At 39.5% G+C, this 25,679-nt stretch overlaps 2 protein-coding genes across 2 annotated transcripts; one reads left to right on the top strand and one right to left on the bottom strand.

Moving 5' to 3' along the window:
* The first annotated feature begins 2,137 nt into the window (after nt 1-2,137).
* On the top strand, nt 2,138-5,774 carry psph (phosphoserine phosphatase). The gene is made up of 6 exons (XM_082502844.1): nt 2,138-2,262; nt 2,934-3,077; nt 3,158-3,292; nt 4,701-4,846; nt 5,018-5,166; nt 5,244-5,774. The coding sequence occupies exons 1-6, from the start codon at nt 2,219-2,221 to the stop codon at nt 5,352-5,354; spliced, it is 729 nt and encodes a 242-aa protein (XP_082358970.1). The 5' UTR covers nt 2,138-2,218; the 3' UTR covers nt 5,355-5,774.
* A 1-nt stretch (nt 5,775) lies between these two features.
* On the bottom strand, nt 5,776-13,323 carry LOC309687700 (protein NipSnap homolog 2-like). Its single transcript, XM_082502843.1, has 10 exons — nt 13,168-13,323; nt 12,496-12,635; nt 12,360-12,405; nt 12,006-12,100; nt 11,592-11,662; nt 11,370-11,510; nt 10,235-10,266; nt 8,902-8,996; nt 6,960-7,043; nt 5,776-6,841 (listed from the first exon to the last, which is right to left on the bottom strand). The coding sequence occupies exons 1-10, from the start codon at nt 13,257-13,259 to the stop codon at nt 6,777-6,779; spliced, it is 861 nt and encodes a 286-aa protein (XP_082358969.1). The 5' UTR covers nt 13,260-13,323; the 3' UTR covers nt 5,776-6,776.
* Between the last annotated feature and the right edge of the window lie 12,356 nt (nt 13,324-25,679).

The following is a 25,679-nucleotide window of genomic DNA, read 5'->3' on the forward strand; positions in this document are numbered from 1 at the left end:
CGGCGTGCACCAGCGCCCCCTTCTGGATGGGAGGTTAACTGGAGCACATATTAAATCAGAGCGTCACAGTTTCTTTAAAGAATCTGACTCATAGATAAAGCCTTTAGATTGAATTTTACACAGGTTGAACTGTCTTTTTAATTTCGCGCCTCTTTAACAGCTCTGTGTGCCTCTTGTTGCTTCTTATTAACCTTTATGGTTGTTTTTCTTCTTCTTTGCTTATTGTAGGAGCTTTTTGCTTACCTTTCTTCAGTCATTTTTCATTTTCACAGGAGCTAATATCCAGGAACGTTTCCAGGGATAAAATGTTGAGAATTCTTTATATCTTTGTGTTGTTTTCACACCTACTTTGTGTTATTTAAAAAATGTTTTAAATGTCAATGTTAATTTTTTTTATATTTTTGATTTATTTATTTAACACATTTTATTTCATGTAAACTTAATTGGTAATGATGACAGATAAAAACATCAAAACCTATTTAGATCTACAACACCTAAAGGCAACACACACACATTGTTTTCATTGTTCTATAACTTATTTGGGCTTTTACATTGCATGTCATAGGTTGGTCTGACTTCCCTGTATGTTCCCTGTATGTTTATATTGTTTGTGTCATTCAAAAAATTAACTGAATATTATGAATTTTGGTATATGTTCATGCAAAATGCCCAAATAATCAATCAATCTAGTAATCAAGCTGTATTTTGCCAAGATAATTGTTTAAAGTAAATTCATATTCATCTTCAAATGCACACAGTGGACTCAGCAAATGGTGATCAGATCATATGTGCATTATTTTTCCTGCTTTTTGTATGTAAAAACATATTTTTGCAAACACACAGCAAATTATACCCATTAAGAGTATAACAGTGTAGAATAAATTATGACATTTATTTTATGTACAGAGTACAGATATGAAATACCTTAATGGTAATAACTTGTGCTCAGAGTTTGTGTACTTTATATTTGATGTTTTATTTATTTAGTTTTCATAGTTTTATTTCTTTTATAATAATGTTTGGTCTTTGTCTGGGACCAGGGTCAAGAAGTTTAAGAACAGGTGAAAAAACACCTGACACACTCAGAGATATTCAAATCTAAATAGTAAATAGGGGGAAATATGGCGACAGTGGGAGTTTCAATGTATATTTTTACTTTTATTAAAAAGTAAATGTGTACTTCATGCTGTTTTTACACAGACGAAACTGACTAAACCTAAAACTGGGTGGTTAAGCCTGATGTGGCAGCATGGTTATGTGCTCAAATTGTGGTCATAAATATTTTGTACTTGTAAATCAGAATGCGTATATTTGTACATCTGTAGATAAGAATTTGTGTGTGCGTAAAAAAGATTTGTGTGTGTAAAAAGAATTTGTGTGTGCGTAAAAAAGATTTGTGTGTGTAAAAATATTTCCCCAATTACAAATTATTTTTGTTAAGGCCTGGTTACAGATACAAAGCAAAAAAATTGTTAGTTAAATTTGTGATTGTCATGACATTGACCATTCGGCTGAAAGGAAGAAAAATCGGGTCAAAGTTCGTACTTGTAAGTTGAAACTTGAGTGCAGAGTTTCACACGTATTTTTTTGTTTGCTTTGTATCTGTAACCAGACCTTAACAAGAATTAGTAACTTGTGTAAATATTTTTGCACACACAAATCTTTTTTACGCACACACAAATTCTTATCTACAGATGCACAAATATACGCATTCTGATTTACAAAACTGATTTACAAGTACAAAATATTTATAACCACAATTTGAGCCCATATTTTTTCTTAAATCTATAGCTTCATAGACAGTGTCACATCTGTGCCTGATTTTGAGAGCAGGGTTCCATGATGTTAATTAGCCTTTATATGTTTAGTGTTTCATGTCCTCTTAAAAGTTGGTGTCTTGCAAATTTTGGAGGTTTGTTTGTGTCTCTTTTTCATAATTTTCTCTCTTTTGTAGTTGTTACATATCTTAGTGGCCATTTGAAGCCGATGTGACTTAATGTTATTGTTTTACTTCGTTTTTGTCTCTTTTCAATCGCTTCCTTTCGCCTTTGCGCTCGTTATTTATGGTAGTTGTTTTTCTCCCTCTTTCGCCGCTGGTGTCGTCATGGAACCGAGCCAGTGATGTAGTGGGCGGGCCCTAATCGGCTTCTCTCTGATTGGCCCACCATTCAGTGCTTTTCTTCCTCGTCCACGAGCCGACCGAGAGCTGTCGGCTTTTATGCTGAAGCTGCTGTTCGTGCCTTATCGTCGCTGCACTCGCCGGTAAGTACTACAGGACTGTCCTAATGTTTTTAAGTATTTTTTTTCCTGCCTGGTGCTGTCTCTCGAGTTGTCGGCAGTTGAGCAGCGTTCAAATCAGCTGCACCGGACAGATAACAGCCCGCTTATTCTCAACGTACAGCCGTGATATATCGTCATTTTCATGACTATATGTCTGTCACTTTATATCAAAGTGACAGATACGAACCGTTAGGCCCAGTTTCAGTGTCTTCACGTTTGTTGTTGGTTATGCTGCCCCTCAGTAGTGACCCTCTGGGTGACGCAATACGCGCAGAGTATGTCCATCCCGGGCCTCTCCTATGGTTTGTTTAAGCACACTGCTTTTTGTAACGCACTTTGGCACACATCATCGGCTGGGAGGTGATCCCCGTCGATTGCACATAGGTATTTGGGTGAATAGATGCGTTTGCTGCTCCACTGGATGAAAGACATCCTTTCTATACAAGACTTAGTGCATTAGTGAAATCAGGCAGCCGCTGGCCAAAATCACAGACCTCACGTTGAATCAACAAATGCAGCACGGGACCCTGCTGATGACAATTACACCCTCCCCCCAACACACACACACACATACACACACACACACAGTGTGCATCTGCAGCAGTGAAATTTGTTTCACCAGACTGCATCTTTTTTTTAATGTAATTTCCCAGCATGATGACAACGCTGTCGCAGACAAAGGAGCTCTTCAGGAGAGCTGAAGCTGTCTGCTTTGATGTGGACAGCACAGTAATCAAGGAAGAAGGCATTGATGAACTCGCCAAATTCTGTGGTGTGGGGGATGCAGTCACTGAAATGTAGGTGGATTTTTATTTTTTTTAATGGATTTGTTGTGGGTGTTTAGAACAAACAAAAATGTGTTACTTGGACGTTTCAGGACACGCAAAGCCATGGGCGGCTCAATGACCTTCAAAAAGGCCCTGACTGAGCGTCTTTCCATCATCCGATGTTCCAGAGAACAAGTCAACAAGCTGATAACAGACCACCCACCTCAGCTTACTCCAGGTGTCAGGTGAATTAATGTAGAAATAACTGACCTCTTTAGGTAGATGTTGTCCTCCACATTATAATAATAACTTATATGAATGCATGGTTGAAAACTATTGCCAAAAACAAATAGGAGTCAGCTGAAAATGCAGAAAGCAAAACCTTCAGAGTGTGAATCACAAACCAGCTGTAATGTGTGCATACAAACACAAAATTTCTCACACACAAGACAGACACAGACCCTGTGAAATACTGCTGCTGACCTTTCTTCCTGAATCACAACGTTTCCGTCCAGCTGACCAACATCAGGTCAGGTAAACAAACAAAATGTTTGCACCTGATGAAGTTCAGTTGGACGGAAATGTTGTGATTCAATAAAATAGTGGTAAACAAGTTGGTTCTGGAGTGCTGCCTTAAAAAACCCAAACAAAATATATCTGCAGTTCTAGCGATGTGAACGACACTTGGGATCAAGAATAGAAACATTTGTCTGCTTCATCAAGTGAGCGCATGTACACTTCTGTGAGTTTGCAGTAGATTTTGTGCCACTGTAACTTTACTGCACACTCTCTTTTGGTTGCATTAGTAAGATATGCACATCCAAATGATCAGAGAAAATTTTGCACTTCCAAAAGATTTTCAAACTTTAAACACATAACCTGCTCTGGACGTGGTCAGTATGTTCAGCATAAGATGCTATGTTGATCTAGAGAAAGAGAGTCACCTTCCTGACACAGAAAACTCTGACTTTAAGCGCTAAGCTAGCCTAACCCATTAACCGCTCACCTCATAGTTTATCTCTCTGGCCTGACACTGAAAAATAATTGCCCTGTGCTTAAATGAACAATGTGGTGAATCAGGCCCTGAAATCTTGTATCCAACAAGAATGGAAAAGACTTTTGTCTGTCCACAGTAATCACTACTGGTTAATCAGTCCTAAAAGTCTACAATCAACTTGTGCTTGAGATCACATTTGGTCACATTTTCCAGGCAACAATCTGTGAACTGAGAGCTGGATAAGCTACCACGTTCTGGTTTTACTTTGTATCCATTTTATTTTTTGATTAGTTTTTACCTTATTAAGTCATGTGTTTGGTCATATTTGTATTGGATTTCACTGAGCCACATACCGTTCTCCTTATTTCAACAGTCTGTAATTTGTTTGTGTTCAACTCCTGTAACAAAGGAAAACAAAGGAAAAATTTCCCAGCATTGGGATAAATAAAGTGCATCTTGTGTTATTTCATTTTGCAGTAAAGTGGCAAAGCCGTGTCTCCTGGAAATTGTTCTTTCTTCTTCTACATTATTGCATTTTTGTAATTAAATTTTAGGAAACTTCACACGGCACAGGGCAGCAGAATAACTCTCATTGCATGTGAATGTCAAAAAACATTTTCTTCTGAGTGTTGATGTTTTTCCATTTCTTTGTCCAGGGAGCTCGTGGACCGTCTGCATGAGCTCAACATAAAGGTGTTCCTCATTTCAGGTGGCTTCCGCTGCATTGTTGAACACGTGGCCACTCAGCTAAACATCCCTTTGAATCACGTTTACGCCAACCGGCTTAAATTCTACTTCAACGGTAAGAGCCAGCGGCGGGCTGTTTGTGATGTTCTTCTGTTCTCACATGAGTGGAAGTCCAGGCTAAACCCTTTGAGTGGATCATTGAATATACACAACAGACCCTTAGGTTTAATCTAAGTCAGGTCTTTTGACTGGTTAAATTAAATTTAATAAAAATATCATCTTCCAGGAGAGTACGCTGGTTTTGATGAGAGTCAGCCCACAGCTGAGAGCGGAGGAAAGGGGAAGGTCATCAGCATGCTGAAGGAACAGTACGGCTATGAGACTGTGGTGATGATCGGAGATGGTGCCACTGATCTTGAGGCCTGCCCTCCAGCTGTAAGTGTCGCCGTTTGCCAGTGTAAAAAGCGATTACAGTGTGATTACAGTATTTCACCCTTTTATTTTGTCTTCAGAGCGCTTTCATTGGATTTGGCGGGAATGTCGTCAGGCCGCAGGTCAAGGAGAGGTCTTCGTGGTATGTGACGAGTTTTGGGGAGCTACTGAAAGAACTGGAGAAGATTTAAAGGTGCTCAAAGATTAGTTTATGATTTTTAACACGTTATACTTGCACCTAAGGGTGTGCCACTGGTAGATTTTACCAAGTGGACGTTTTTCCTTAGACCTTGATAGATTTTTATATTAAATCAAATGTTTATACTAGTGGGAGCAATCGTAACTTTAATAGCTATGTTGCCCTTTTTTATACTACAAGGTACTAAAACACTACATGGAAGACAATCTTAAAAAGATTATTTTAGTGTTTTTGCAGTTTACATGAAAGCTTTTAGGTGGACTAGAACGACTCCTTTGTATTATGGCACGTGCAATGAGAAGTGAAAGTATTTTTAATCGGGTTTCTGTTCTGTAAGAGCTGTAAGCAGACCTGTCAGTGACAGTGTAGTGACTCAAGTCAGAAAAACACAGCATTAAAAGATGAGTGTCCACTTCGCTGTTTGAATGACTTTAATCTGTGTTCTTGTCCTTGTCTCTACATTGTTCCCTCTGAACAGAAACACCAGATCAACATGCTTCCTTTAACAATAAAAACCGTTACGGTATAAAGCAGCGTGACTGTGATCACCTGCGTACCAAATTCACTCAGTCACTGATATGCAGAACACCTGTTTTAACTGATTTGTGCCTCGTTAAGATACGTTGGATAAAAACGGACTTTAAAACCACGCATGCCGTCCTGAGAAAAAGAAAAACTGTAAGCCATAGTTACAAACACAGCACCACTAAACATTAATGTTACCAGGAAATGTAGGGACATCCACGAAAAGCAACCAAAAGGAGTAAAACAATGATTCATAATACACATCAAATATAAAATTATGGTATCTGCATTTCACACACTTATGATTTTGAAAGAAATATAGTTTCTATTCATACAAGGGATCTCTTTTCAGTCTGAAATGGCATGGCTTTTACATCAAAGTTTCTCAGCACACTAAAAACATGATGTACTTTAAAGTTACATTAAATAAATAAATAGCTCCTGCAGCGAGCTTCAGCAGTACTATTTTTAATCTAGCTGTTCCCACACTTTAACGCCATACAGCTGCTCCTTTTGATTTTTCCTGTCAAGTAACTTTGGTTGGCTCTAACCTTGGAAATGAAATCTCTCCATTGACCAATTTTGATGTGGCACCACATTTCAGACATAAACACATCTACATATTTTAACACTCCCTCCCAAACCTGAACTCACACAGAAAATACTGCGTGTCTTAAAAGTGGCGTGGAGCCTTTCAGTAACTATTTGAACTGCAGATAAATTTCAGAGACCCGACTCGATCCAAGCGACATCCTTCAGTAATAAAACAGACGTTAACAAAAAGAGAATGGACGTTGTTTGGCAGCACTGACAAAGATTGAACCCATGATGCTGATGTAACATTCAAAGGAGGTGCCGCTCGATGTCAGCTTCCAGCTGGCTTTTCATTTTACTGCAGCGGCGAAGCCTTTGTGGGAATCATGATCCTTGAGTCCATGTGCTGAATGAGTGGGACTGGGAAAAGATGAGTTTAAAAACCTTTGAGGCTCAGAAAGTGACAAACTCAACAAAAAACTTTGTAAAGTTTTCAGTCGCACAGCTTTGAGTTTACAAAAAGACTTATTGTGCTCACCTGTGTAATACACCACCTCGTGCCAGCCTTCCTGCTGCCACACAGCATTCCTCGTGTCTTCTCGGGACTGAAGGTCCTTGTAAGCTGTAATTAACAAATCACTGCATTATAATGCTGCAGTATAAGTACATGATTTTAAGTTAAGACTTAATCTGGTAACTTTGTAATGATCAAATTAATCACGGAAGACATTTTTAGGACACGTGCATCTGTAAAGACAAGCTAACAAATGTTTCCTCATGTTTGAGCTCCACTTTGCTCTCCACCAACTTTCAAGCTCCTGATGGCTCCACTTGTTTTTTTGTTTTTACCTGCTAGTTGCTAAATTTTGCTTAATTTACGGAACAGCGATTGTGCGGGTTTGCTGAGAGGCAGTTTCAGCCACTAAACGTGCTCCTGTGCAGTCCTCCAAAATCTCAACCACATTTGTGCTTCTCCCAGGAATGGGAGAAAACCCAATCAAAGACAAAATACAGCATGAGAAGCACAGACTGTGGCTGCAGCAGAAACTTTCAATGCTTTGAACACTCAGTTTCACTTCAGCTCTTTGCTCTCCTTGATGGATGACTGACAGACCAACAACAGCACAAGCAGGAGTAGACAGACCAGTCATACCACATATTTTGTTTGCTTCCCCCATCTGTTAACAGACAAAGTCTTGCAGGTGGAGGGAGAGTCTGAAGCTGACAATATGCTGCCACCTCTCAACCATAATTTCCTTGTTAGGCTGTGGGGTTGTGCTCATGATGTCAGGGATAGATGGTGGTCAATTTTAAGGTGATTTTTATCTAATTTCCCTGCGGATTCATTGTTCTGCGATTAATAACAAATTCAACCTGCCAGGCCACGGTTTCATGTCACTCCTCCACACATAACTCACACTTGCAACACAGACCTCTGTGCACATTTAAGTTAATGTGTATGTGTGCGAATTGCGTTTGCTGTTCCATCATATTCATCATCCAATGGGAGAAAACAGGAGGCTGGATTTACAGAGATCCTAACATTGTCTTGTCTATGTGTGCTGAGGCAGAGTGAAGAAAGCAGGATAAACAGGTGAAATATTTTACACAGGAAAAAACCCAAACTAGATTATGTAGAACTGTAGGTCAATTCAGTTCAACTTTATTTATATAGCATGATCTCCATGTCCTCCACACACAGCTGAGTTTTTCACCAACAAAAATGTCAGATGGGGAAAAGTTTCCTATTTTGACCCAATCAGTAAATGTTGTATGTTAACAGGCAAGCATTTCTTCATGATGGAAGTGAGAAAAACTAATGTAGGCTACCTGTTTCTCTTTCACCCATGCACATTTTTTTGTGCATATAAGTTATGGAGGGTAGACAGCGATGCCTCGGGGTGGGCAACAGGACTATCAAGAAAATCGCCTCATCCCTAGTGTACAGAGGGCCGTCTCTCCCTCACAGCTGTATGCTCATTCTTGAGAACAGTGAGACCGTTTTAATAGATTTGTTGTAGTTTTGGTCCGCTTTGGTCTGAGTGACGTAAATTATGTGAGAGGTGAGCGCGAAGCTCTGACTTCACATCACAACGAACCAAGTTTGCACACTCCCTTCAAGCAGACTTCAAAGCAGTTTTCACAGGAATGACTATTTGCTCATGATTAAAGCTCTCTGGAGAGCTGGGTGTACTGCAAATTGGGATGATAATTACCTCAGTTAACATTGCACACATTTATCTATCAATTACACGCCTCAGGAGACAATCTCACATTGCCTGTTTTGACCAAACAGCCCAAAAATCCAAATATATTAACTCTATAATAACAAAGAAAAGCAGAAAATCTGGAACATGACATTTCTGGTATGTATATCCAAGATAAATTACTGTTAACTGTTGTTGATTTTCTGCGAAGCAACTAATGATTTCAACATTAGCGTAATTATCTAAAGTCAGCGTGGAAGTGTTTGAACGTACCCCAGAGGTGATGGACCATATAGAGGTTTCCAATCTGTGAGAAAAACCCTCCCACAGCTTCTCTGTTCTGCTGGCGGTATCGAACGGCTCTGGCCCTGCAGACAAAAGCACCTTTGGTCACAGCACAGGCCAAAAAAAACACAAAGGCTTCATCTGGCTTAACACCAGACCACCACAAACACACACATGAAATATTTAACCAGCATTCAAAGGATTTCAACATCATCCCCGAATACCTCCTGATTAATTCACACGACTGGATTTTCTCAGCTAAAGCAGGATGGCAACCTGCTCCTTTAGCTGCGATTATAACTTCCAACATCACATCCGACCGCGAGACGTGACATCATCATGACTTACTGTACGCATGTTTATGAATCTAAAGACTGGCCAAGTCTTCGTGAAACGAGTGAGGAGAATGTTTTGAATCTATTACATTTTCCTCCCAAAGCAAACATAAACATATTCAAACCATAATCACTGTCTGGATAGAAAACTATGAAGCTCGAGTTTCATCAAACTGGTGAAATACGAAGCAGAAGTTTAAACCTTTAACCGCACAAATTATATTAAATAGCTTTACTGGCATTATCTGCAGGACTTTGGAGGTTTATTTAAAAAAAAAGCTGGTTAAAGTGTGAATGAATACAAACATTAAGAATAAAAAATAAAATAAAAAAAAAAAAGCTGTCACAGTGTGTTTTTTTTGCATTAAGGCTGATTTCCTAGCCATGATTACTGAAAAGCACAGGGAACAGGGGGAGATCAATCAATCATGTGTGCTTTTCTAGGAAAAGGCAAAGCATAAAGCTTCAAAGCAGAAAATCTTACGTCTAACTTAAAAATCAAATAATACCTGTAATAATATTTACATATAAAACTGCACACAGGCTAAGTTTGCAGGATAATGACAACTTTTCTTCTGAATATGTAATCCCAACCACTAATAACTAAAAGAAATAAAACTATGGTCAGACAGAAGAAATTTATCTGGAAAGCAAAGGCTTGTGCAGAAAGCTCACATCCTCAATTTAATCCATCACAATCTTCGCTGCTGCACCTACTGATAAATGCTGATCTGCTGGCTCTGTGAGTCCACGCAGCGGCTCTTTCCAGGCTCACATTACTCAACTATTATATACACGTTTGTAGTGTACACACTGTTACACTAGCATTTGATTCTTGGCTTGAGGGAATGACAGCATAGCTTCAAACGTGGGGGTGTCTCTGTGGAATAGCTCTTATTAATGACAGTGTGATGAGGGAGCTTTCATGTAGTACAACTGTTCTGTAAGTACAGTTCAGTGAATCAAGTGAATTCAGGCTGCCTTACCAGTAATTACCCCACTCGATCATGGTTCCTGGCTGCGAGAGAGAAAACACAATATTCTTTATTAGATTTAAGCATATATATATATATATGTAATGGAGAACTTTCGAACTTCTTTCCAAAGTAAATATATTAATGTGAAAAAGAAAAAAAAAATGGCAAAGAGGTAGTAACACAGGTATTTTGTCAATGCGAACAACTACACCCGAGAGAGCGCCTTCAATCATTCTCTGGTGCATAAGACGACAAACGCCCTGCTGTTTCAAAGATGCAATCTCAGCCTGTGATGAGGGGATAATAGCGAGCATTCATCACATGTCACAGAGGGATGCTGGTCTAGAGACAGTTTGATTTTTTCAATTATAAAAAGCATGACTTAATCCCCGGTGGATGGCGTGGTTTCGATTAAGCGTTTCTGCACGTTAGTGATCATCCCGTGATGGTTAGCACAACACTCGGGATGATCCTGAGTGTCGTGCTAACAGCTTGAGGGGAAAGAAGTAATTTAAGTCCACAGAAGGATGTCAGGATGGAGATCATCAGTTTTAAATGGGAAACATGAGGTAAGAAAAGGATGGATAGTTTAACAGCCAAGCCCGAGCTGCTGCAGTGAGATGTGGCAGCAGATAAACAATTGTGTTTTTACCAGAGAGTCTTTAAAGTCTGTCCATGGACAAAAGGTGTGATCATGAAGAGTGAATACTATCTGTCACCTTTTTTTTTTTTATAATAAATATAACCATGTAAGTTTAGGGAAGCTCTTCTAGTGCTGTGAACGGCTGCACAATTTCCTTAAGTGTAAACTAGGGAGCAATCACTTAAATACAAACTGACAGACAGGCAAAGTTTTAAAGTGTAATAAATGCAGAAAATGAGTAAAGAAAACCACCAGAATGAGACATTTGTTAAACTAGCAACTTGCTGATTTCATACACTGATAGTGCGTTTAGCTTTTAAGGCATCATTGTTAAACTTGGTGTAAGAAATCCTCACTGAATACAGTCATCTGTTTCAGTTTTTCTGTTTCAGTTGCATTTATGTGGCCCATTTTGGAGCTGTAGAACACATTCTGGAAATCAGACTTTAACACACCGAGCCCAGTCCTGACAACGATACAGGCTGCAGCTCAACCACTCACCCTGAGCTGGTAGGTCCTGAGCTCGTATACGTTTGGTCCCGTTCGGGGTACTGGCTCGTTCCAGAAGCTGAACTCCAGGAGGAGCTGATTCCTGCGGGACAACAGCATCTTTCCTCGCTCCTTCCTGTAGGCTGTGAATTCCTGGCAATGGACAGACATTAATCAGTGAGCTTACTCAGACTTATAATCCCCCGGGTAAAGCAAAGGGCCGTGTAGTAGTACCTTGTTCTGCCTGAGCTTGTTCATCACCTCAGTAAGAGCTGGGTATCCACCTCTGTAACGCCACAGATGCACTGGGGAGACAATTTGTCACAATTACAACATCACATCAAGTACAAACAGAAGGATCATCACGTAGCAGAGTAAAGATATCCAGATGTCCGGCTTTTAACGTCTGACATAACTACATCCATTTGTGGTTAGTGTAAATAAATACTGGGAGGGAAATTACTGTGGTGTAAACACTGCAACAAAAAAAATAAACACCTCCTGATCATTAGCTTGCAAGACAGCTAATGATTGATGCTGTACTTGCACGTGAATATGCGGTGTAACACGCATGCTGATTGCAAACTGTGCGGATCGCAGCGCTGTTATACCGCAGATGTCTATGTGTGTTGATATTAGTAATCCTACCAGCCTGGTCTTGTTCTCCATACCAGGTATTCCAGGTTCCCACCAGCTCACAGGGGTAGTACTTATCAGCGTGGATGGAGGGCAACACATCCTCACTGTGGCAAACGAGAAGCCAAATAATTAAATGCAGTACGACCAGCATGTGTTGTGCTTAAAGTCCATGGGTTCCAGTCATCTTAGGTATGAGCATGTCTGGTTTGTGGAGGACAGAAGTCATACCAGCCCATACATCATCTTACAGGAATAGACTGGATAATTTTTTACACGAAGTGTCCAGTCCTTGATCCTCCTCCCACTTATGGTAAAGCTTCCTCTGCACTAAAGGTTCACAACATCAAATGACAAAACACTCACCAGAGTTTGTTGTATGCATCCAGGCACTCTGGCTTGACGTTATGGACTGAAACAAAAGTTTAAATGAGAAAAAAAGTCTCATTACTAAAGGTCAAAATGTTGTTAATGTAATGCGGGGACCCTAAAGGCAACTTACACTGAATCTTATAGAGGTTACTCTCCTCATTTTTGGTCAGTAGGGTGGAGTGTGCATCTTTTCTGGGATCAACTTTCCTCACAAACAGTGACTTGAACCAGCTGTCCTCTCTATTTCTACAGCTGGAAGTTGCAAACCCCCTGCAAACACAGGCCACCATGAAAAAGAAACACACGGACACTGCAACGACTTCGGAATGACTGACTTCCTAGTCTATATGTACATGCACAGCCACGTAGTATCTGTTTTAGGGGCTTTGGTGCGGTTGTTCAGTTGAAAATGTCAGACCCTCTGATGCACACGGTGATCAGTGCACCTGCATGCTATCTGTAAGTCATGCAATTTTTACAAGGTAGCAATATAAACTGTCAAATTGACCTTGAGCGTTTTAGATGCTTACTGTCAAACGTTGACAGAAACTATTGCTCTTTTGAGTTTCCCAACAGTGACAGAAGCGTTAGTCTTAAATATCACGTACTAAATAAACGCACATAAGCTGAAGCTCCTGGTTAAGTTCAAGCTGAAAGGCCACAGTGGGCTGGCTAGCAGTCACTGGGCTAGCTTTACCGGGCTACTCGTAGCCACCAACAGATCCCCACTGAAAACACTACACAGCTAACACAGGAAGCTACAGAGATGACTGTTGAACATTCACGATGAAGACTGCCCCACCTGCCCCACACCGCGAGCTGTCCGGCCGAGTGGGCCCCGCTTTTAGCCCGACCCAAACCACCGCTGACTCTCTGAAGGACTCCAGTCGCCATCTTCAACTGTGCTAATGCTCCGCGGAGCAGTGGCTGGTACCGCGCCTCACCACCAGGTGGCAGCAGAGCAGCACATCCACACATTCCCTCTATGTGTGTCTGCAGGGACCAGAACATGCTGGGCACTGAGCATACTGAGGAATGCAAAGGATACCCGGATCAACTAATTACAGACCCCTGGGTACAAATCTTTGAGAGGCTCCAGCAAACTTTGATTTTTCATAAAGATTTCGACATATGTGTGCAAAATGATTTCTAATCATTAAGGAGAGGACTGCGTCTCACTGGGAAAAAAAAAAAAAAAGACCATTATAACTTCCTTAGGTGTTAAAAGGCTTAACAAATGAAAAAAAACAAAACAACAACATTCCTTTGGAAATAGTCAGGTACAAGGACTGGACTGAAAATGAGTGAAAATGCAGCCAATGTCCAAAAAACCTGAAGAACTATTGCTCAAGACCACTTTAAAGATTACAGGAAAGTCTGGCTCCTTGCAAGTAAAACAGGAGTCTCTCAGGAGGAGTCTTGTATCAGTGCTTCCAATTTTTATGCTGCATGGATGGGCCACCAAGTGTGGACCCCTGGGCTCTTACCCAGAATGCCCATTGGATAATCCAGCCCACAGAGATATGAACTTGCAGACAGTAAACGTAAACTTATAAAGTTTTATATGGTAATAGTATTTATTGACAATGAGTATGTTTGCATGTACATTAGTATTTGACTTTTTCAATTTATGGGGTTATTGATTTACTGCTTTCTTTAGATTGTACACTGATAGAAGTATTGAGTGGTATTTAATTTATCATATTTTAATAGATTATATTTTTTGTACCTCGCCCCACTGTCAGGTCAAACTTCATACATGAACATGTTTACATGTGGACTCAAATCCAAGTTTTGATTCTTTCCCTGGTTTCGATCATGTTGTGGTTATTATGTTTAGGTCCACATGAAGTAGGTGTGATACAGATGTGCAGATCAGGTCATAACTGCTGTATGTGTGAACATCCTGACTTTGTGATAAGGCTAGTATGCCTTTAAAATTATATCATATCTAGCAGTTTTGGTACATCCCATGTGTAACACCAGGACACTAAAACTGAAGACACTGAATTCAATTCAAACATCAATTCATTTTATTATATTTTAAAGACATTCTGAGGCATTTGAAGCAAAAGAGAATAAAACAAAATAACAATTAGCTTGCTGTTAGCTATCCTGAATACTCAGGATAGGGCAAACACAGGTGTAGTTCATTTATTTGTTGGTAATTCATAAAGCTAATAAACCATAACTCTGGGGTTAAAAACAAATCTGAACGCAGTCGTTATCTAGATGATCACCTGTACCAAGGTTCACTGTTTGTCCCATGCACTGACTGCTCACTGTGTGTCTGCTGTGGATTATAGCCAGCAGTAAAACTATCTTCTGTTGACATCCTCTGAAAAAAAAATGGGGCCCTCAGGTAGATATGGGATCCATGGAGATCGTGATGGATGTGAATCCCTCTCTTCTGTAGGACCTAACACAGAGTATAGTACAATAGCCTTTAGTTTAATAGGTTCACCTATGTGAAAATCTTTCAGCAGCATAAGTGATGATAACACAAAAAATAAATCTTTCTTTAAAATGCATTTTTGGTGGAATATCTAAAATACACAAATCACTGCCTAGCAAACTAAAACTGTTTGAGAGAGGGGAAAAAAATCAGCATGTGGTGATGACATATGGCACAAAACATACAACACTTTCTGAACAGTTGTATTGATATTTGAGTTACTGTTGCCTTCCTATCAGCTTGTAATTCTCCTCTGACCTCTGGTATGGTATGAGTCTGAAATACTCTGCCCAGCCCGTCTGGCACTGACAACAATGCCGCCTTCAAAGTAACTTAAATCACTTTTCTTCCTCATTCTGATGCTCTGCTTGAATTTCAGCAGGTGATCTTGATCGTGCCTTCATGTCTAAATGCACTGGGTTGTAACCCCCGATTACATACCTGAATTAATAAGCAGTTGAACATTTGGATAGTAAAAGGTGTTAAAAAAGGGTCTTATCAGAATGATTACATACTTCACAAAACTTACTACACTTTCTGAACAGGTGGGGGTTCTACAGTCTAAGTCATAACCCACCAGCTACTACCCAGACCACTGTCCAGAGACAGATCAACAAAATCTGTCTGTAACTCTGCTGCACTCATCTATAAAATCAAAAGAGAATTGCATCTTTAGAATTTTAGGCATCCATCCTTTCACTGCTTTAACCATCTCCTCTCCACTTTCACCTTCAGATGAGTCAGAGTTGGACTCCAGCTGGAGGATGAAGCACTATCTTCACACACATAGTGCACGATCATTTCCAGAGCCTCGTGTGCACTGTAAAGTCTTGCCATCACCAAAATGACTGCCCCTGCACTACTGCTCACACTTCTAACCATGGCTGCAGTGCAGCTGCATTAACGTCTTGAGCAAGAACCAGAATAAAGTCCAAGTTTGTTTTGGTTCTTGCTGCAGAGATATCACACAAATACACTCATACACATGTGCACACGCTCACACACCATTATCCAACATCAATAGCAGGAAACATTTGCCATATCAGCAGAAAACAGAAAAAAGGGTGAAATTTTGGTGCATGCTTTGAATGGTTAAAAAATAGCGTCACCTGGTGGACAAATGTAAAAATTAAAAATCGAAGGCAAGGAGTCCAAAATAAAGTCTTAACATAAAGGAATGCATGTGCCGATAAATGTGGGATCAAAAGATTATTTTTTAATTATTTTTAATCGGTTTGTTTTTTCAGCAATAGGATAAAATGTGGGGGGTTTGTGTAGCTTAGCCATTTAAAGCTAATTTCAGGAACTAAGACAACAATTCTAAAATTTAAATATGAGCTATATTCATTCAGCACAGCCAAAGCATGAAAGCATGAAAAAAAAATGCCACAAAATATCCCCAGGATATTAAGGGTTAAATACTAAATGTAAATATGTAGTTGACGAGGGACTGACTGATATTTTGTATGTTGCAAGACTGCGTCACAACTGCAGGAATTCAGAACAGTTGTGATTGATTTATTATTTGAAAGAGCGACTATATAGCTAACAAAGACCATATTGCTAAAGCCCACTTGGCTTTCGGAGAAAGACTACTTACCACCAGTGGAATTCAGAAACTATGGAGGGATTTGTTTTAAGTTCAAAGACATGAATCATGTGGGAGTGTTTTCCTCATGAAACATTTTTGAATAGCAAAGGGCAAAATATGGATATGTCTGGGAATTCAAAGACTGATTATATCCAGTTAAATTCTGTGCTTTTACTCTGGAAATTTGTCAAGGTGGTTGATTCTCACTTAATTTTCAGCTGGTGATTTTTTTTATTTGGTTGTTTATTTTAAATAAAAGGACTCCCCTCGCCTTTCATCACAAACATTAATGTGAATTAAAAATTAAAAGTGGGGCTTCACATCAGCGCAGTACAACTCCTGTAATGTCAGTGTTAATCTGAATGGATGTGAAGTAGTTTCCCAAGGGCAAATTTTATTAATGGAAGAAGTGAGATCATCTCAGTTTTACTGCAGCTCTACCACGATCCACTACACGTGTAGTAAAAGGTATTTCATGGGGTCTTATCACAACGTTGACTAAGAATTGATAAACTTTGATTTTTTTGTTGTATTTCTATTAGAATATGCATATTTCTAATATATTTCCAAAATTTTTAAAGCACAAAATAAACTTGTGGCGCTTTCAGGGTTATAGTCATAAATGGTCCTATAAGAGCGCAGCCTTTACTTTATTATGTGATCCAGCTTGACAACGTACATGTAAAATGCCATTAAACCATCACAGGCCTGTCATATTGTGTTGTATTGTACAGAAGTTATGAGATGTCTGACAAACACTGGCAATGTTACCAGCTGTTTAATATAACAATCATGGTTTTGATTTTTGGAGTTCGAAGAAGGTCAAGAAAATGACTGAGTCTACAGTAATATACCATCCATCCATTTATTCCCAACCTTTCTCAGTTGTCATACAGTGAAAGGTCAACAGCCCATCACAAGGCTAATGCATCCCACTTGTTGCCCATTTAAACCCTGCAGTTACCCTAACAGGCCTGTCTTTAAACTGTGGGATGAAGCCAGAGTAGATGGAGAAATCCCGCACAGGCAACAGGAAGAGCGTGCAGGCTCCACACAGACAGACCTCAGCCTGCTGTGATACAACAGTGCTAACCAGCGCATCACCGTGCTGCTTATAGTCTGTCATTTATGATGCTTGCACCTGAGTGAAGATAAGTGTAATTTTGCAATTGAGCCCCTGGACAATATAACGCTCTGCCTGAGAGTAAGCATAACAAATTTCTTACTTTATTTAAATGTAACTAAATTTCAGGCTTCACAGACTTCTACTTTCCTTCTATTAATCCTTTATTATTTTTCATGTCATAATAAATAAGCATCTCCAACCAAAACCGAATAGCTGGCTTATCTTTTCTTTGATCGTTTTTGGTCATTACAGCACCGTGCTGTAGGATTAGGTGCTTTCCTGCAGCACAACAATGAGCTGCAATAGCTAGAATTCAATTTTAGATGCAATTAATTTCTCTCAAGCAGACTCTGAGAAGAACAGCTGTGAAAACAGCTGATATGAATCCTTCACTAATGCACCAGAAAATCATGGAGTCCATTTATCAAGAAGTTTAGAAATTATTATTATTTTTTTAAAAACCCACCTCACCCTATCCTCTCGTGAACATCATGTTCAGAGTGAATCTTTAGAAAACTGAATACCTCCAAGCCATATCATCTGACTGGCTGTCTTTGCCATTTCCCTCTCTCTTCCATTATTATCTTTGGCTTTATTATCAACATGCCTGCTGGTAAAACCTTTCCAAGAAATGCTGCCGGACGTGTGAGAAAATACTTTGAACATTTTGTTTATAATCTTCACTTCTTATCTTGTGTGGGCACTCCAGTGAGTGAATGCAGCTCTACATCACACCGTGGCACTAAGGCATTTTTAGTGTCTCCCTTAAGTAGATTAATAACAAAGAATAAGTCTGTGTTTATATTTTATGGATATAATATAGATAAGAAAATGAATGAACTCCTCTAGAGTGGTAAATTACTGGTTGGCAAATCACCATCACTCAGCTTAAAGCAGAAAGACAGCCTCTCACAGCGTTGCTCTTTTAAGGAAAATCCTCCAGAAAGTCACTTCCTTCCTTTCCATATTCTTTATGTTGTCTCTCACTGGTGTTCAGTAACAGAAGTGGATGAAGTATTCACATCTGTTTCCCAAGAAAATATGACAGACTCTACAGAAAGGAAAAGTTACAATCCTTAAATATTCTTCTTTGGCAAAAGTAAATCAGTAATACTGTCCAAATGTACTCAAAAATATTTTTTGATATTATTATTAATACTGAGTATTATAATGAATAGATATTTTAGCATTGTAGTTGGAGTTAATTTGGATTATTTTAGTTATTTTGTGCAGTGTCAGGCAGTTTAGTCTTTAGTGGGTATCATCGTTTATAAGATAAGCCTGTATCCAGACTAAGTGGAAATTACAGCTTCCAAAATATATAGGAGACTGAAGTACTGAGCTTACATGTAACTTTGTACTACATATGTAAACAATAATTCTCAGTTTAAAACAACTGTGCAACTGTAGAAAAAAATTCCCAGGATTTGATTCCATTAAAAAAATATTTTAAGAAGTATTCACACTGGCCACTTTATTAGGTACACTTCCCTGGCACTGGTTTTGGGCCCCTTTTGCATTTTATGCAAACATTAAAGACGACCATGCCACATTCAAAGTCACTCAAATCGCCTTGCTTCCCCTCCCTTGTGCCCGGTTTGAGCTTCAGCAGGTGGCCTTCACCACGTCTAAGTTGCTCGCATGTGACTCCCCGATTGAATATCTGTAAAGCTGTCTCACACAGAGAGCTTTACTTATAATGTAATGTTGGTAGAAGTTAAAGGAAAACGTTTTTTTGTATTTGAGTTCACGTCATGTCACATTAAAGCTTGAACAGTCTTATTTTTCAATTAAAACCAGGTCATATCTTCCTGTTACACACCTGTTATACAAAACGTTGCTTCAGGCAGTTTAATGACCTGTATATAATCGTACCCTCTGTCCTTAGACATTGGATTCGGATAAGGAAAAACTTACACAAAAATGCTTTAACAGAGGAAAAAGGAAAGAAATTGAAGGAAGGGGAGAATTTTTAAAATTTACTGTCTGTCTCTTGTTGAAGCTCAGTGGTGTTGACTAGAAACTAAAGATTCTCTTACTCTCTGGACACTGAGGCCCGCTGGATCTGCTGGGAGTGATGATGCTATTTTCCAAGAGTAATATTTGCTCAAACACAACCTGCTCTGGACTAAGTTAGCTTCTCTGCATAAGTTACCAATGGGATATACCCCGGTAAGAACTGTACTCCATGACACCGAAAACCCATGACGTTACCTCGCTAGCAGCTACATCCTGGCCTCTGAAAAAAAGGATGAAATGCAAACACACAAATGGAAACAGTCAGGCATGATTCACACATAAAGGAGAAAAGGGACAGTGAAATTCGTTTTCCCCGTCTGTCTCCTCACTGTTTGTGTCTTGACTGAGGTCAGGACATGGATTTCCGCCGGTTATGAATTGCAGCGCAACTTTCTAAAAGACTGATGACTCTATTTACACAGCCTAATAACTGAAGGAAAGAGCCATAATTTATGGAGGGAGAGCAGGTGACCCAAATGAGAGCTCTGACACCAAAGCACAGTGTTGAAACCGAAAATTATACAAAAGAAGTGCAAATTGAGAACAGTTGGTTGAGTTGTCAAAACCTGATTAACTGTGCCAAATTGTTTTTGTGTGTGTGTGTGTTTCTCTGTCTAGCTGATTTATTTCTAAAGGAAAAAAATATGAATCATACTAGATCTTATACAAGCGCAATTATCAAGTGTTATGTCTGAGTTTTAACCTTTGTGTTCGACAAGGGCACAGTCTCTGGATTGCATGATGTGTTCTATCTTAAATGGTATGACTATCAGCCTTTGAGAGAGGACAGAGAAGGGTCCTGGGAAATAAAGGAATCCTGCGTAGTTACTGTGGTATTTCCAGACGCTGGATCCGGTCCTCCTTTCCGTCTCTGCCGCTGCTGCATTGCACTTCTTCTCTGTATGGTAACACATATAGAAAGAGGTTGAAAAGGTAACTATACAAGGCTAAACGTTAGGTTTCTAAAAAGGTGAGAACCACCTTCTTCAGCAGGTCTTTTTCACCTTTGAGATGTGTCTCTGGAAGCAGTTTGGCTTTTATGTTAAGTCTTAAGACACAAGGGAATGTGTCCACAGATTTACAGTGATGTTTTTCTCATACTCCACTCTATAAGGTCACCCCACTGATTTGGATTTTTTTTTTTTTTTTTTTTAATGAAAAGCCAGACAAAAAGAATGGGCCGTCTTCCCAATACTCGACTTGGATGTATGTGAGGGAATGTGCTTTTGAGATATGATGGATGAATGGTTAGGCCAGATACTTTCTCTTCTTTGTTCTGATCAAAGATTCTGCTGGTATTTCAGACCACATGTTTTCTTATTTCTTGGTAGAGGTAGACAGTTTGCCATAATTAAATCAGTCATTATGTGATCTGCTCCATTGCAATTGGAACAAGTGAACTAGTATCTGTTCAGGAATATTTAATGTTTCTCACTGAAACAAATGCATGCAAAGGCTTTGTTGTGAGTAAATGGACTATATCACAAGATACAGCGGCATGTGATTTAAAATTTTTTATTTTTTTTTTTAATTTTTTACAGTCGATCATCCAGGAATTTTTTTTCCTCACAGAAAAATGATCCACTGATCTGCAGCTACATCTGCTGTCATGTCTGTTCAGTCAGGCATTTATTTTCCATATTATATTTCTCCTTCAGAATCACAGGTGGCTGAAGCATCTAACTTTTATTAACGCAATGACCTAATATCCCCATGTGCACGAGCAAAGTTGTATTGATCTGAACTGAAATCTTTGCAAAGGATTGATTAAACACATGGGTGGCTCATCATCTGATATTAAACTGTTTCTGGTATTTGCTTCCACTTCCAGCACTTTAATAGTTTGGAATTTATAATGATTGTTGTTCCATTTGCTCTTCGCAGAGCAACTGCATGTTGTCCAGATCTATATCAGCTTGATTCTGTAAAATAATTAAAAAAAAATTGGATAATACTTTGGTCTAAAAGCATAATTTACTTGTAACATACAATCCAAACTTCGTTGCACAACCGCTTCTTTAATCTTGACTGTTATGAGGATTCCCCCAAGACCCAGAATAAAAGCTGCTGTTATTAACACATTTTGAACTCTTAAAGAAATATAACAAAAGGAACTAAAATGATCCATGTAGCAAACAAAAACTGCTGTGAGCACTATGCTGCTAAAAAAAATGAAAATAGATATTTGCAAAATTCTGCCTAAATATGTATTTCACCTGGTTAATGTGTGTGGCGGGGCGTGGTCTGCAGCGCCGCTGCAGGGGAGGCGGACGCACCTGAGCGGCACTTAACGTCTGTGCTCTCTATGCTGTTTTGTTGGTATGTGTCGGGCTGTGAGCTGAAAAGCTGCAGCCGGCTGTATGCATACAGCAACCGTGTGGTGAAAAGTGGTAGATGCTGAAAAGCATGTTCATGGAAACATCATCGGGTCTGCCGTGGTATGTTTACAATGGGACTTCTGCTCCTGAACCTCTGCGCACAGCGTCTGCAAATCGGGGCTGTACGAAGTCACTTCATCTTTACACAGGACTGTAAGCTGTCATCTGTGAGGCGCGAGCGGTGTTTGTTTTTAACATAGTTCACGGTGGAGCTGCTGACATAATGTGGATCCGAAGATCCATAATTGGCCTACCTGGGGGTGAAAGTCTTGATAAAGGCATGGCGTTTCGGCGGGTATGCCGGCTTCCGCGAGTGTGAGGCTTATTTTGAGCGATCAAAAAATAATAGAATATAATTTTATATTTCAATATCATACTCTTCCAATTTAGAACTACAAGTTATAAATAAACATAAATAAAATACACTTCAGCTAAATACTTAAAAAAACTAATTTATTTTCCCAGACCACCGGAGCCGCACTATAAGGACTAAAGAGCCGCATGCGGCTCCGGAGCCGCATGTTGTTGGTCTAGCCTGATGACCTTTACACGTTTCATGCCTTGGGACTCAAACCCCCAACCAGTTGTTTCCAAAACTGTATCATTGTCGAAACACTGTTGCTGTGTGATAACAATGTTGTGATCTAAGCAGACCACAACAAAGAGGAATACCAGGGGCTGAAGGAACACCTGGAGCAGATGTGGAAGGTAAAGTCTGAAGTGGTCCCAGTGGTGATGGGAAACTGAGTCCAGGCACACTGCATAGTGCAGTGCAGGGGTGTTAAACTCATTTTACATCACAGTCTGCATACAGCACACCGGCTGGCACAATGAAACTCAGCTTTCTGACAGTGTAAAGTTTTTCTACATGATAAAGAAAAAGCTGCTGTGACAAATAAAGAAATCTGTCAGTACAACTCTTTGGACCTAAATAGTAAGAAATAAATGTGTAAAATTACAGAAAACATTCTCAAAGCTCATTACCCAGACTGATCAGTGCTTTGTTTCGTTTTTTTAACTGTAGTCGTAAAAAACAAACAAACAAAAAAACAAAACAAATCCATAGAGGGTCTGACACACCAGGCAAGACCCCAGGTGCAGGCTGTGTAAAGATGCCCCTGAGACAATACAGCACATAACAGCAGGGTACAGTGTGCTAGCAGGCAGGGAACGCCATAATCAAGTAGCCGGCATAGTATACAGAAACATGCCTAGTTTCCCTTGGAAGTCCCGAGGTCCCGAGCTAAGATCACGTGGGACTTCCAGATACAGATAAACAAACGGTGATGGCTAACCAACCGGACATAGTAGTGGGGGACAAGCAGAGGAAAACAGGCGTACTGACAGATGTAGCTGTACTGAATGACAGCAACATCAGGAAGAAGGAACATGAGACGCTGGAGAAGAACCAAGGGCTCAGAGAAGAACTCAATTAGATGTGGAGGGTGATAAATACCGCATGCAGGGGCAAGAGGGAAATTTTTATATATTAAAAAAACAAACAGTCCCCTCTTGTTCCTGTGGGCGGTCTATACTTCCAGCTTGGGTTCTCTACCAGAGGCCTTGGAGCTTCGAGGTGTTGCGCAATATCTTTGCTGTTCCTACGACTGCGCTCTGCTGGACAGAGATCTTTGATGTTGTCCCTGGTATCTGATGGAGTCACTCGTCTGCACCGAGTGCTCCAATTACCACTGGGACCTGGAACCTTCACCCTCCACATCTTCTTGAGCTCTCCTGCTGTATTTCCTGCTGTGCTCTTTGTGTCCTCTGTGCCACATTTAAGAAATCCTGGAAAAGCCTCTGGTTGTTAGGTTTACTTCTCTTAGAGGAGAAACAAACTCTTACTAAACAACTGCAAAAACAGCTAACATTTTTCCAATGCTTTTAATTGTAATATGCATCCTTTTATTTATTTATTTTTTCAGTTAAATGCAGAGAGGGCACTTCCAAAGCTGTCCCTGCTGTCTGTGAGAAGGGACAGCTACCTGCAGTATATAAGAATGCTAAAAGGATATGCACATAAGCATAAGCAGGTTAGTGGGCAGTAGAGTGTCTCATTTGGAAGCGTTATTTAAATTTTGCTCATTTTATGTCATTTTTTAAGCTAGCTACTCCATTTTCATCAATGGTTAAAATCTATTTTTCTTCACTTTTTGATTAAGTTTAAGTATTACAAAAAAATAAGAAGATATATAGTCAGGAATAAAAAAAAAGACAATGAACTTCCTAGACAATAAAGATGGAAACATATCCAGGTAACATTAAATATTTTTCTATACATTACGGTGATTTATGACAGAATAGTTTCTATGTGACTATTTTTTAATTTCAAAACGCTTTATTCCATATAACACGAATCCAATAAAAATTTTCACGTAACAATAGATTATATAAGATAAAGTTAGATCAAAGTATGTTTGATTTTGTAGTAGCAGCTGGGCTGTGAAAGTTTCTGCAACAGGCAGTCATTTATTTTGGAGGTAAGTGAGCGCGTGTCATGGCCGGGTATGTTTGCAGTGTGGACTCAAATGCAGACAAGGGAGAGAAGAACTGAGGTTTAAACAAAAAGCGAGCTTTTATATGGCTGTACACAAGGTACAGAGACAGACCAGCACTGAACAGAGGAAGACAGAGGACTAAAATACACAGAAGGATAATGAGGGAAGTGGAAACACCTGGGGGAACACAGCTGAAACAAATGAACCTGACGCCACAGGGGAACTAACTAAAAACTAAAAACACTGAACATGGAAACACAAGACTTTCAAAATAAAATGGGAAATATAATGGAACGTAGACATGACACACGAGCTTGACTGTGTGGACACGCAGACTGGACAGGAAACATGAAACATAAACCAGGGGGCATTGATGGTCATATTGACTAAACTAAAACTCAACTAGACCTTAACTAATAATAACACCAGAACTTCACATTTTTTCAATATAACATAAGAAATCAAAAATATAACATAACTGAAAATGCTGGATCGTAGACCCAGCCCCCTGACAGCGCAGGGTCCTTTCTGCTTGAACCTTGCATCTTATCCCTGTTTCTCAGCAGCTCTCCTTCTTCCCACACTCCAAACATGCTGGTTAGGTGATTAATAATTTGGCTTTAGGTGTGAATATGAAAATGAGCAGTTGTCTGTGATGGACTGCTGACCAGGGTGTACCCTGCCTCTCACCCTTACTGGGACAGGCTCCAGGACCTTCCCGGAGACCCTGAATTGGATAAGCGCTTAAGAAAATGGATGGATGAAGATCCATGCTGTCTCCTGCTCCGCATAGATGTGATGCTGCATTTGATTATAGTCAGAAGCTGAAGCTGGAACTGAAGAACTTGTCTTGACCTCCATGCTTTTGCATCAGGCTGCCAAAGCAGAAAAAAACATGCCGATCTGAAGTCCTTTTGGATGCAAACAAGCAACACTGACGAAAGCAGAACATTTGGCTTGTAGAAGAATACTCTGAACAAAAGAAAATACACAAAAGGTAAGATTTACTGTAATCCAAGTAGGGTGTTTAGAAAATATGGCTGTCTAGATAGCTATTTTCAAAATAGCTATCATGTTTAGTTTTCAATAAGAGGAGACAGGAAAGAGATTTTCTTTGATAAATTGAGTGCATTGATTGCTTTATTATTAGAAACAGCATTATAGTTATTTATTTATTTATTTTTTGCAAAAGACGTGAACAGATTCATATTATTGGCTGTAATAAAAAATAAAGTTATTATTCATTG

The sequence above is a fragment of the Aulonocara stuartgranti genome (assembly GCF_965226115.1).
Source record: "Aulonocara stuartgranti genome assembly, chromosome: 14".
Classification (NCBI taxonomy): Eukaryota; Metazoa; Chordata; class Actinopteri; order Cichliformes; family Cichlidae; genus Aulonocara; species Aulonocara stuartgranti.